This window comes from Medicago truncatula, chromosome 6, assembly GCF_003473485.1.
Source record: "Medicago truncatula cultivar Jemalong A17 chromosome 6, MtrunA17r5.0-ANR, whole genome shotgun sequence".
NCBI classification, from domain to species: domain Eukaryota; kingdom Viridiplantae; phylum Streptophyta; class Magnoliopsida; order Fabales; family Fabaceae; genus Medicago; species Medicago truncatula.
Window position 1 is genome coordinate 12,455,530 of NC_053047.1, and position 14,768 is coordinate 12,470,297.

The window sequence follows — 14,768 nt, forward strand, 5'->3', positions numbered from 1 at the left end:
AAACTCAACAATTATTTATAAGAACAATTTCCTTAATTTGTGCTAGAAACATATAAACAAAAATGCAAGACGCAAACCAGTGTGAAATCGAAAGTGTCAACAAAATACAGAAATCAAAAGCTCAAATCTTAATGTTAAGTGCGAACACATAACATCCTTGTAAAACCTTTGCTTAATGGACATAAAAATCAATAGTAGCAAAATGACCAATGAGATTTTACAGACCTGTCTTTCAATGCAGCAAATGACAATAAATGTCTTTCAATGCAAAATAGGCAGGGCAAAGACTAAGAAGCATACAACAATCAAAGGAAAAGAGCTAGATATACGAACATTTGTTCTTCTATTTATGGATAAATCTCTCAGATGATATCATAAGCCAGACAGTGCCTACATTGGTTGCACTGGAATATGAGGAAAGGCTCTGGTGGGATCGAGTTAGTGGCAATGAGAGAGAGTGAGAGAGAAGAAATTGAAAACTTTATTTTAATAGCAAAAAATTCGAAATGAATACTACAATGGATTGAAATGCATTAACCGGAATTATAAGAGTAGAAATCTTACATTTGATGCATTATTTATAGTAAAAGCATAATTAAAGAGCATCTCAAAAGCTTACATTTGATACAAAGTTCAAAATTGCAACAGTCATACATATATTGCCTCTATTATTTATTCTTTTCAATATGAAAAAGACATATATTAACTTCAAATAATGATGTGCACTCCCTGATTTAAAACAAAGGTCAACTAACCATACTTGACATGGTTTCAAATTGGAATTATTAGGTTCCACCGGGATGCTTAACTACACAAACAAATGTTTTTTTTTTTCTTTCGTGTGAAGAAACTTGATCTTTGTGGTGGTCCGACACAATACTTGGTAGGTGCAATTGATTTCACGTCGTTGATTGTCTTGGAAAATATGGAATATTTGGATCTTAGCTCTAATGTATTTCCTGGCAGACATATTTCAGAACACATAGGATCACATACCAAGTTAAAATATCTCAATTTATCGTTTTCTGTATTTCCCGGGAGAATTCCTTATCAAATAGGAAATCTTTTATAGCTAGAGTATTTAGATTTAAGTAAAAGTTTTTATGGTTTGAATGGAGAAATACCTCCTCAACTTGGGAATCTTACACGTTTACGATATCTCAATCTAAGAGAGAACACCAATATTATTGGTGAAATCCCTTGTCAACTTAGAAATCTCTCACAATTGCAGCACCTTGATCTTGGAAAAACTTCTCTTTCAGGAGCAATCCCTTTTCATGTTGGGAATCTTCCATTTTTGCAAACTCTGAAACTCGATGGAAATTTTGATCTCACATTTAACAAATCTTGTCTTGAGAGGACAATTTCTTCGTTTTGGCTCGTTGCCTCACTTCCTGCAAACAATCAGTAAAATTACTCCAAACTTATGAGAGTTGAGATTGGTTCAATTTGGTCTTCTAGATAATGATGTCGCGTCTTTGTTTCATTCTCATTCTTACTTGTCCATTTCTCCTACCATCCTTGATTTTTCTAACAATATGTTGACATTATCAACTTTTCAATTATTGTCAAATCTTAGTCTTAATCTTCAAGAGCTTCATCTTTCTCAAAACAATATTGTTTTGTCATCTCATGTGTATCCAAACATTCCTTCTCTTGTCATCCTTGACCTCTCACACAATAATCTAACATCATTCCAATTTATTGGTAACCTAACCTTTAGCACCAAATTGCAAGAGCTTTATCTAACAAGTTGCAGTCTTACAAATAAAAGTTTTCTTGTGTCATCTACTTCCACTTTCAAATTTTTATCTTCCCTTCTCATCCTTGATCTCTCCTCAAATTTGTTGAGATCATCAGAAGTGTTTTTCTGGATTTTTAACTTTACTACCGATCTTCATAGCCTTGAGCTTTATGATAATTTGTTAAAAGGTCGCATTCCAGATGGATTTGGGAAAGTAATGAATTCTCTTGAAAATATTGACCTTTCTCAAAACCATCTACAAGGAGAGATCTCATCTTTCTTTGGGAATATGTGTACATTGGAAGCATTATACTTCTCAAATAACAACTTGAGTGGTGAAGTTTCTAACTTCATTGAAAATTATTCATGGTGCAATAAAAACAAATTGCGGATACTTGATTTATCTTATAATCGAATAACCGGCATGATACCTAAAAGAATCTGCTTGCTATCAAGGTTGGAGCATCTGGTCTTGAAAAGGAATTCATTGGAAGCCAACATCAATGAATCGCATCTCACTAATTTTTCCAATTTAAAATCGTTGTCCTTAAGTTACAACTCAGTTTCCCTAACAATTATTTTCACGTAGATGGGTTCCTCCTTTCCAGTTAACATCTTTGAAGTTGGCATCTTGCAAGTTGGTTTCAAGCTTTCCTAGTTGGCTTAAAACTCACAGGTCCCTATTGAAACTTGATATTTCTGATGCAGGGATTAATGACTATGTACCAGAATTGATTTGGAACAACTCACAATATATGTTATTCATGAATATGTCTCACAATAATCTCAGAGGTACAATACCAAATTTTTCATTCCAGCTTCCTCAAAATCCGGCGATATTTTTGAATTCAAATCAATTTGAAGGTGGAGTTCCGTCCTTTTTGCTACAATCTTCACATCTAATTCTCTTTGAAAATAAATTTTCACATTTGTTTTCATTTCTACGTGATAAAAATCCACCACCGACAAAGTTGGCCACTTTAGATTTATCAAACAATCAAATAGAGGGACAACTTCCAAATTGTTGGAATTCTGTAAACACATTATTTTTTCTTGATTTGACAAACAATAAGCTTTCGGGGAAGAATCCACAGTCCATGGGAACCCTTGTTAAATTGGAAGCTTTGGTTTTAAGAAATAATAGTTTGAATGGTGACTTGCCTTCCACTTTGAAGAATTGCAGAAATTTAATGTTGTTGGATGTTAGTGAAAATTTGGTGTATGGCTCAATTCCAACATGGATAGGAGAAAACATGCAACAATTGATAATCTTGAGCATGAAATGGAATCACTTTTCCGGAAATATTCCTATCCACCTCTGTTATTTAAGGAAGATTCAACTTTTGGATCTTTCAAGAAATAACTTATCAGAAGGAATTCCAACATGCTTAGAGAATTTTACTTCATTGTCCGAAAAGAGTATCAATACTAGTGAACTGAAAGTCAAATATATCTGACAAGTGAAGGCAACTTTTACATTTTTCTTATAATTTTTTATGATTATGTGTTTAACATAACTTTATTCTGGAAAGGTATGGAACGTGGGTTCAAGCATCCAGAGATGCGTCTTAAGAGCATTGATCTTTCTAGTAATAACTTAACAGGTGAAATACCACAAAAGATTGGATATTTGGTTGGATTAGTCTCTTTGAATTTATCAAGAAACAATTTGAGCGGAGAAATCCCATCTGAAATTGGAAATTTAGTTTCACTTGATTTCCTCGACTTATCAAGAAACCATTTCTTTGGTAAAATTCCTTCCACTCTTTCCAGGATCGATCGGCTGGAAGTTTTAGACTTGTCAAACAACTCTCTCTCTGGAAGAATCCCTTTTGGCAGACAATTGCAAACCTTAGATCCCTCCAGTTTTGAAGGAAATCTTGATCTTTGTGGTGAACCACTTGAAAAAAAATGTCTTGAAGACGTGACACCAGTAAATCCTCGAGGGTCAGAAATTCATGGTGAAGATGACAATTCAGTTTTTCATGAAGGATATTACATGTTCTTGGGAACAAGCTATTTCACAGGTTTTTGGGGATTATTGGGGCAAATACTACTTTGGAGACCTTGGAGAATTGCTTATATAAGGTTCTTGAACAAGTTGATAGACTATATATATGTATTGGTAGCAGTCAATGTGACAAGGTTCCAAATGTGGCTCAAACACCAGAAGGTACATAGTGCTAATGATTTTGATATTTTCTCATTTAATTTTTCTTTGAAGTTTTAAACCTTACAACTATATATCTTTAGTCCGCCAATAATTAATTAGGAGTAATTTGATTGTATGCACTTACAATGTAAAACCTTTTTAGACATGTGTCCAATCAAATCACTCTAAAATGTCATTTTTATAGGTTAGTTTCTAAAATATCTATATGACATGATTTAATTAGATGCATGTGTAAAAATGTTTTACATTGTCAGCATATACAAATTAAATGTATTAATTATTTGGTTGGAAATATTTTTAATTAAATTTAGTTGATCACGAACATTTTGATCACTCTAATTTGTTTCTTGATCACCATTAAATTAATGTTTGTATTGCACAATGTAAATTTTGCAGTTTACAGCATCCTAATAGCAAGCATTGAGTTGCAGGAATGGAAGGGAACATATTCTGTTGTATTAGAGTATATAATGACAAGCAAAATCATTGTTCCATGAAGTTTGTTAGTTCTTTCTTGAATAAGTTTATTTTCGAGATGTAAAATTATGTGTTCATAATAATCTTGCATTATATTATATATTTTCTATTGATAAAATAAATTTAGAAAGTTGAGTATCGATGGCTCACATTGGTACTTACTTACAATCACATATTACCACCCATCAACGAGATTCTTACACTAATAACGGACGTTGAACTCACACCTTTGTGTTTACTAATTAAGAAAATGATTTAAGAGATAAAAGAAGGCAAGTGAGTTATACTAATTTTAACATGTATAAATTCTTTAGCTCTAAAAATTCTTTTAACACTACAGAATAAAGAATGATTTAAAGTTATATAATACTATATCATTCTTTCTTTTATCTAGTGCACGAGAGAATTTGACAGAATTTTATTCTATAAACTACCATTGTCGATAAACTTGGTGTGAATAAGCAAGTCACATCAAGGATTTCATCGTATCCTGAAGGGGTTCGCTGGTATAACCCTTTTGCATCCGGTTGGCATAACTAGTGGGGGCGAATCAAACCTAAAGGTTAGTGTGTCCAACACATGCTTTGAAATTTATGTGCACTCCACTTCTTCATCATCTTCTTCATCAAGTTATTGCAGCAAACCCCTAATAAAGGTTCTAACAAAATATTGGTCAAATTTTGCTTGTTTATTCATATATTTCGACCAATATGTCAGGGTGGTGGTCCAAGTTCCCATAGAGAAGTAGAATGAGGAGACTCCAAAATTTCATCCCAACAAAGAGAATGGGGATGAAAACACGTGCCTCATCACATCTTGATGAACTTTACTCAATAACATCAGATTGTGCTTAAACATCATAGATATATGAGCTTTACTATTTTATACATACTAGCTTAAGCACAGTTTAAACTTCTTATAAGTTTTGAAATCCGTTGACCACCAGGTTTTCACTCCATTTGTAGGGAAAGATAAGAAAAAGGCGAAACTTTATTTCACTCTAATGTCAATTTTGATGGGTTAATTTGGCTTATTAAAAAAAGAGAAACTTGTTAGAAAATCAGTTATCTGCGAAGGCCAAAAGCAACCATGCTCGAAGAACGGCTAATTAACAAGGTTTGAAAGAGGCCTGTAGTTGCATATAACACATGTTTGCGTATTGAACAAGGCTGAAAAGAGGTCTCTATTTGAATCTTATATGTTTTTTCATCGATAACTAGTTACAAACTCGTGCTTCGCACGGGTTCAATAATGTATTCGATAAAAAAAATCTTTAAAAGAAGATAAGTTAAAACGACGGAACATTGTGATTCATCATAAAATATGTATGACCTGATTAAGAGAGTATATAATCAGTTTAAGAGATTAGGAATTGACATAATATTTAGGATGAAAACAATTGAAACCAATAAAGGAACCAATGATGTGTGAATTTACATATTATCCAAAATTATAAAAAAGAGTGTTGTTGTAATACCCATATTTACATCAAATGAAATCAAGCAAAGAAGTAGCATCAGTGAGTGAAGATAATCTAGTCTAGGATTAGAGTTAAGGTGATCTGTTGAAAGTGCGGATCATGAACACCAAATCTTTATTTGGAAACGACTTGAACGTGCATATTTTTAGGTGGCTTCTCTAGATCAAAAATTAACTTATCACCTACCTCTAACATATATTCTCGGCAAAATTTGAACCATTGGCCGCCTAAGTATTTTTTGTAACTTGCTCTCTTTGCCGTTATATATCAAGTGACACTTATGAAGGTGAGAAAAACACAAGAAGGGGGGGTTGAATTGTGTTTTCTTTTTCTCTAAAAATTCTTCTTCTGATAACACTTCAGAAGCTGGTTAGGAATGCTTCTGATGTGATGTTTAGAATCAGATATGCAGCGGAAAAAAACAGAGCAGAGAAAAGAGAGAGACACAAGCAATTATCCTGGTTCCTTCCACAAACCGGAAGTAGTCCAGTCCCCCTTGCACTTCCAAGGAGATTTTCACTAATAATCACACAGACTACAAATGCTCAATACTCTCTTAGTATGAGACTTCTCAAATGCTCAAGCACGCAGGTGAGAGACTTCCAATGCTCAAGCACTAAAGCAAGAGTCTTCTAATGTTCAAGCACACAGGCGAGAGGCTTCTATTCAAACAAAAATACACATAAAATGTTTGACTTTGAACACTTGATATACAATCAGTGGTGTTCACAATACAATGCAATAAAGACTCTAGACTTGAGAATTTCTAAGATGTATCAAATCAGTGCAGAAATTCAAAGTGCTTTATAGAATCAAATTTGGCAGAGTTTTGGTGCTTTTAACTTGTGTTGATGTCTCTTGCCAATCTTCAAGTCTTCACTCCTTTATATAGAGGTGAGTAGAGAGACGTTGAGATTTTTAGCACGTCTAAAGAGTCGTTGAGTTCCTTTGATCATCCACCAGTAATCTTTTGCCTGATTTGGGTGTAGTCCTTTTGAAGGATCAACTTCAAACTCATTCCCATCTTGAAGGAACATTTCTGCAGGCAGAGCTGTTGTCTTGTCTTGTAGCGTAGACAAAAACAGAGTAGTGGAGGTAGTGGTTGTACACTTGTACTTTGTCAACTCTGATAACGAAGGACAAGTACCCAGTGCTTTTCAAATGACCGTTGATACCTCCCTTTCAATTCTTCGTTCTCTTAGACGAGGTTGAGACGAAAAACAGCTCCTTTGAATCTTTAGTTTAAATTTACTGATCAATTGTAGCTTCTGGTGATGATATAGCTTCTGATGAAATCTTGCTTCTGATGGTCTTCTGCTTCTGATGAACTTCTGCTTCTGATGATGTCATTACTTCAGAGGCACTTGTTACTTCAGAAGCACTTCTTAGCTTCAGACGCAGTTTTCTTCAGATGCTTTGGATTTCTTTGCTTTCTATTGTTCTTCCAAGACCTATTGAAATTGATAAACTTTGTCTATGGTCCTGTACACTTGAACAATTATTAGCAATAACCAATTGACAATTTTTAATACCTTGTTATCATCAAAACTCATTAAGGTTTATTGTGAAACACATTTTGATCCAACAACTTATACCTTTTTTGAGCTTGTTTGTCGATGAGTGTGATTGTTTTTCGTGTTCCTTTTAGAAATGTCATTGATATCTCATTTGAGAAGTGTTAGGTACAAAACAAATTGTAGTGTTAATTAGAAGTTATATATATGTACATTTCTAAAACATTTACCAAAGCATTAGGAAAACAACATTACAATTAACATGATACTAATTGGAACCAATGAAGGAACCAACAATGTGCAGATTAACGTTACATAATAGTTAGGTTTATAAAAGAGATTGCAAGTTTCATAGACTAACCAAAAAGGGATTTTTACCAATACTTACATCAGACAAAATGAAAAGAACAAATGACATCCCAAAGTCAAGATAGTTTACGACTATAGTCCAAAGCGATACGTCAAAATAGTAGAAGTTAAAATAGTTCAACAACAAAGATTTACTTTGGAACAACTCGAATTTGCAAGTTCTTCGGTGACTTTTCGAGATCAAAGATGAGCTTACCACCTTCTTCCATCACTCGTTATCTGCAGAAATTGAACCACTGCCCACCCAAGTAATTTTCATAGCTTGCTCTATCGGCGGTAATGAGATGACAGTTACACTGTCTCTGTGTCTGATCATCAATGAGAGTGATTGTTTTGCGCTTTCCTTTCAGAATTGTTCTTGACACCTCGTTTGAGAAATGCTAAACAGGAAAATAACTGCAATATTAGTCTAATGCATATTTACATGGATAAGATGTATGCGAATATAGTTACATATAATTTATAAAATAAATGTAGCATAACTGATTTTAAGCTAAAGAAAATGTAACATGACTTCTAATTTATCATCCTATTATCTTACTATAAAGTCTAGATAAATGCATGCATGTACATTATATGTACCCCGTTGACCAATTAACATTGTTGAAACAAATGGAAATTAAGCATCACTTCTGCATGTGCATATATAGCTAGCACCATTTGACATTGATGTCTTCGAACATTTGGTGCAACTCTCATAATACAATTCAAACTGGTTAGGATTGAATTTAGTTGGTTTTCAAATAGTGATGTAATATGTTTCCTAACACAAATTATGCACATGAAATAAAGAATAATGCAATATGTATTTTTAATTTGTGCGTAAAAAAACTCAAAATATGTTTGTGCATAAAAAAAGCAGACATTGACTAAGTTTATAAATTCAGCAATTGACCTAACCTACACTACTACAATAATGACTTTTAGTAACAAGGTGATTGCAACACTTGAAAAATTGTTAGCTGATATAGTGATATAGTAACAATTGAGTAAAAGTGTTACATCCAATACAACAAGTACCATCCCTAAAAAAAAAAAAAAAAATTACAAGTATTAAAAGAGTAACAAGTACCATTCATTATTCATTCACGTGTTAAATTTTTTGGTCAACAATAGTCAAAATAAAATAAATAAATAAAGTATTATAAACCATTTGAGAAACACTTTTCTCTCTCTTCCCTCAAAAATCACCTTTCTCTCTCGAGATCTCAATTCCAACCACCGTGATTCAGCTTCACCACCGTCAAGCTTCACCACCGTCGCACACCTTCGACCACCGTCACGCTCACACCATCAACCACCGTCAAGCTTCACCGACGAATTTCTCATTCCGTCGAGCTTCTCATTCCGTCAAGCTTCTCACGCATTCTCACGGATTCTCATTCCCAACCACCGTCGAGCTTCTGTCAGAACCACCGTGAAGCTCCACCGTCACGCATTCTCATTCCGTTGAGCTTCTCACGGAACTGAATCTCACCGTCAAGCTTCACACTTCACCAATCGAGCTTCACAAATCCTTTTTCCTCTTTCGCTCACGCAGGTAACACTCTCGAATTCTTCTTCGGTTTGGCATTTTTCGCGCATTCGGTTTTGATTTCGCTAGATTTCATCGCAATTATCTTAGATTCGTGCTTTTTTTTTTTCCTGTTATGAATCATCTATTTCGTTCACATTGTTTGAATTTTGTTTTGAAATTCTATGTATTTAATTTTCGTTTCACAATTTAACTCAAATTCTTCTTGTTCTGTTTGGCATTTGTGATTTATAATTTCTTTGAAATTCATGTGTTCGATGTTGCCAAAGAATAAGAAATTATCCTAGAGTGGATTGGTGGATTTGTTATGAATTGAAATTTAACTCAATTGTTTGAGTTATGAATCGAAATTAACTTCACAGTTGCAGATCCATGATTTTCATTCGCAATTTAACTCAATTTTTGTTCCAGTGGATTTGTGATTGAAAAAAAAAGTTGTTTGGAATTTGCTGATTACTCTTCAAACTCAATTTTGTATTTTTTTAAAATCTGTGTTTGATTGATGTTGCCGCGTGTGTAAGTATAAGAAATTTAACTGAAGTTTTGTGTTGAGAAGTAGTAGTAATTAATGAGTATGTGTCGACATGTTAGTGTTTGTTGTTCATAGAAATGAGTTTGTAATTTTAAGCTTTGTTACATGAGGCAGAAAATGAAATAGTTTTAGATATAGTAATGAATTGTTCTAGATTTAGACTATGGTATTAAGCTTTGTTACTCGGGTTACCTCAACAAGCTTCTATGCCAAATCTCTAGTTTTCCATTGAGACTCACATCACTCGTTTTTTCAGTGCAAACCACCATCCCGACAAATGGGTTGCAAGCTTTCTCTCAAAACATTAAAAATTTAACCTCTCTCACGTGTTCCTTCATTGAATCTATCAATCGCACTGACCTGTTCCTCATTGCTGATTGTTTCCCAAATTTATAGCTACTTGATTTGAGCCATTGCAAAGATGTATCTGAAGAAGGTATTGTTCATGTTTTAATGATATGTTGTAACATTAGACATTTGAATTTAACTCGCTGTTCAAGACTGAAGCTACGTACATTGAACTTTGAAGTTCCCAAACTGGAGGTGTTGGACTTGTCATTTACAAGAGTTGACGATAAATCACTCTATTGGATCTCAAAGAGTTGTAGTGGGCTTTTGCAACTGTCACTTAAATTTTGTGAAGGTGTCACAGACAAAGGAGTGACGCATGTGGTTGAAAAATGCACACAAATGAGAGAGGTCGATTTGAAGTACTGTGATAAGGTGCTAATAAGTCGTTGCCTCGCAGCTCGGTATCGTTTTTAATCTCAAAGAGCGGAGACTCTTATCACGTCAAGGATGTCTTGTTTGCTATGAAGTTTGAATTGTGAATTTATAAAGTTGTTTGAATTATTTTACACAATTTTGCAACACTTTTTACAACTCCTCAAAAATTATAAATGTAACACTTTTTTATTGTTACAAGTGATACAAAAAGTGTTACAATAAGGTACCATTTGCGACATTTTTTTATTGTTACAGATAGTACTATAAAATGTAACTAAAACACTTTAGTAACACGGGCTTTATCTAACAATTGTTCAAGTGTTGCTAAATTTAATTAGTAACATTTTTCTTGATTTAGTTACAATTTTCAAGTGTTACTAATTGCCATTATTGTAGTAGTGCTAAGACAGTTTGAAAAAATCGTTGTACGAAGTACGTTGAGAAGAAGTTGAACTCTGACTTAAGTTCTAACTGAAGTTTTGACTCTGAGCTTGAAAAGTGTTAAAGTCACGACAACAATTCAAGAAACATGGTCAAAAAACAATCAAATCGGATTGTGAAATAATAAGTTACTCTAACACTCTATTTTGAAATTATAATGCAAATTTACTAAGTCTTAAACTTCTCAACAACCGGATGATGTAGGTTGATGAGCAACCTCGAACCTGACCAATTGTTACATATATTTGGGTTTTCATTGACTACAAAATGGAAGCAAGGTAAATAGATGGTAAATGATAAAGATACAGATTATTTTTCCCATAGTGTTACATCAATTATATTCCCACTATATAAGGAAAGACATTTTTCGGGTCATTATCAAACTTATACAAAATTCTATCATCTAATGTTGACAAAATATAAAATGATATCTTTCCTATTTAGCAATGTTTAATTTTTTTGAATAAGAAAAAGATATGCATAGTTTGTTACGATTAAAAGGTACAATATATATATATAAGATAAGTACAATTTTTTTAGGCATCTATATATATATATATATATATATATATATATAAGATAAGCATAATTTTTTTAGGCATCTATACCTTTTTTGAAGAAAAGACATCTACACTTTTACTTTTAAATAAAATCAAAATTTTATAAAAATTATACGCATTAGCGTAACAAAAAAACAAACACATATAAAATATTACTCTAAACGCTAATATGCGTGTCTGTATATTTGTGAGGTTGAAGAAAGAAAATAAAAATATTATGTATCATTAAATGATAGCGTAAATGAAAATATTTGTGAGGTTGTTATGATTAAACGATATTTAAATTAAATATATAAGTGATAAAAAGATAATAAAATTTCTTTGAAAAAAAGGTAATAAAATTAAATGGACCCTCCTTTAAAAAATTAAATGGAACGGCTAAAAAAAAATTAAATGGAAGAAAAAAACATATTGAAATATAATATTTGAAAATAAAAGAAAAGGTTTCCAATGTGAATTGAAGAGAGATGCGTGTGAAATAAATTGTCGAGAAGTAGTTTTTTGAATTAGTATTCAACAACTTTTGGCCAAAGCTCATTCCATTCAGTTTTATAAATTGTCGAGAAGTAGTTTTTTGATATTGTACTTGGCCTAACTTCTTCTTAAAAATGTAGATAAGTTGAAGAAAAAAAACCGGGTCAAACGGTATCTTAATTGGAACACCCCGTTTTCCCAATATACAGATTTCTTAAACATTTATCAGAGTAAAAACCATAAACGGGATATCACATAAAAACGTAATCCAAAACAGTTAAATAATAATTTAACTTCCACATAATATCTTAACATAGCAGCGGAATATTAGTTCATAAACCATAAATCAGTTTGGCACGCAGGCCCCAATAAAGTATCTCAAAAGAGTTAATCAAAACAGAAATTATCATAGCAGTTCACGTAAAAGAATGAAGCATGTTATAGCATATAACCCCATCCCGTTACGTATCAGAGCGACCTAGACGACACAGTGAAGGCAAGGCCAACTCACGAAAGCAAACTGCACACTAAACACGATCACCTGCAAGTTACCCATACGAAGGGCAACATTTTCAAGCAGAAGGGGTGAGATTTCATAATCAAATAACATTAATCAATGTAATTGCGAATCATAAATTAACATCATAATCATTCCTTAAATAACATTGCATATTTGCTAAACAGTTATAACATAATCATATATCCAATTATCATGAACAAAATCACATAATTGATAAACACTTATCACGTAATCACGTATTCAATCATCATCAACAAGGCATCTTAATCATGACAATGTGACAATGCTCTTAGACTCCCTATATGCATGTGGTACCAATCGTCATCATAAGTATTAATATACTTTAATCGTGCGGAGGACAAAGCTCCTATAAAACGTGCGGAGGACAAAGCTCCTATTATTCGTGGTGAGGACTAAGCTCAATGAGATGCTATGCATGGACACTTATGAACAAAAACATCGTAATCAACATATCGACATGCATCCAATAATTTGGAGCTAACTTCATCATAAACTTATGCACTTAGTTAAATAACGGAAGCAGCATAAACAGATCACATAAACAAGATGATATCATTATATCAATAGCTTATAAATATCAGGAATATCAACCTTCGTATCTTGCATGAATATACAATACATTAGTTCATGTTCATTTAACACCAACATAACTTAAACAACTCTACAGACTGCATTAAACGTCATCATTAGGTCTTAATACCAACTAGGGGTTCGCTCTTGATCAACACGTTCGACACAGATCGCACAAACACTCAAGCAAGTACATTCTGGTTGTACTCGCGAGGCGAGAGTTCTTACTCGCCATGGCGAGTACCACTCAACTCCCAAAATAAACTTGCTCTGGGTTCCCTCTGATCCTACATTCATTCCTAATCAATACTAGGTATGTTCAGGCACTCAAAGGCATCCAAGGTCCAACTAAAAATGTCGAAACACAAAATATGACATGCACTCTGCCTAAGCTCGCAAGGCGAGAAAGGGTTGCTCGCCATGGCGAGTTGCACCAAACAACTCGCGAGGCGAAGGGAAAGGGCTCGCGTGACGAGCGATGAAGTTCATCACTCGCCGTGGCGAGCGATAAACAGAAGCACGGGCAGACTAGGGTTTTTCTCAAAAATCCAACACACAGCATGGTTCAAAGCCTAATTTTGATTCCATAATCCATCCTAAACATGTTCTAAGGTTAAAGGACGGTTTCTACATCAAACTAAACCAGTTTTACCGATTGATCATCAATTTTTAGGGTTTTGACCTAATTCCAAAACTTTTCTAAATCAATCCTAACTTTGTCAATTAATCATCAGAATTACAACAATCAATGCTATTGAATCATTAGTCTCACCCTTACCTTGTTTGAAGAAAATCGCAGCACTCTTGGTCTCTTGCTCCTCTCTAAGCTTTTCTCCCTTTTTCCAAAAGTTTTCACGTACAATAGTTTTCTAAAGATATTAGGTCTTCCCTATTTATACCTCTTTCTAATAACTTATCTTATCTCACTTTCTCCCCCAAAACTATCTAAAATATCAAAACAGCCATCAACTAAATATTTTATATTATTTTCAAATCTTTATTTTATTTAACAATAAAATAATTCTCATATCCTTATCAAATCTTCCAAAACTCATAACTCATCACGTCATCGATCAAATCATCATAAATCATCAAAACATATCAAAATCATGCATATATTATATAATTATAATATAATCACCTAAACTCGATTAAATAAACGATTAAACGAAAGTGGGTGTTACATTAATCTCCCACAACGGCAGTGTAGAAGCAACTGAATTTGGGAGAAAAAAAATTAGAAAATAGTTAAAAATAAAAAAATTGGAAAATAGTCAAAAAAAATTTAAAAATATGAAAATTGGAAAATAGTTAATAAAAATCGGTGAGGTAGCACTCAACCAAGCAATACTAAAAAAAACTATATGCATTAGCGTAACAAAAAACAAACAGACGGACATAAAATATTACTTTAAACGTTAATGTGTGTGTGTGTGTGTATATTCGCGAGGGTGAAGAAAGGAAATAAAAATATTTGGTATCATTAAATGATAGCGTGAATAAAAATATTTGTGAGATTGTGATGATTAAACAATATTGAAATTAAATATATAAGTGATAAAAAGATAATAAAAATCTTTTGAAAAAAAGATAATAAAATTAAATGGAACTGTTCAAAAAAATAAAATGAAAT

At 33.0% G+C, this 14,768-nt stretch overlaps 1 protein-coding gene across 1 annotated transcript; it reads left to right on the forward strand.

The window, feature by feature from the left end:
- Positions 1-3,278: 3,278 nt before the first annotated feature.
- Positions 3,279-4,414, forward strand: LOC25496042 (receptor-like protein EIX2). The gene is made up of 2 exons (XM_024786396.1): positions 3,279-3,771; positions 4,314-4,414. The coding sequence occupies exons 1-2, from the start codon at positions 3,279-3,281 to the stop codon at positions 4,412-4,414; spliced, it is 594 nt and encodes a 197-aa protein (XP_024642164.1).
- The last annotated feature ends 10,354 nt before the right edge of the window (positions 4,415-14,768 follow it).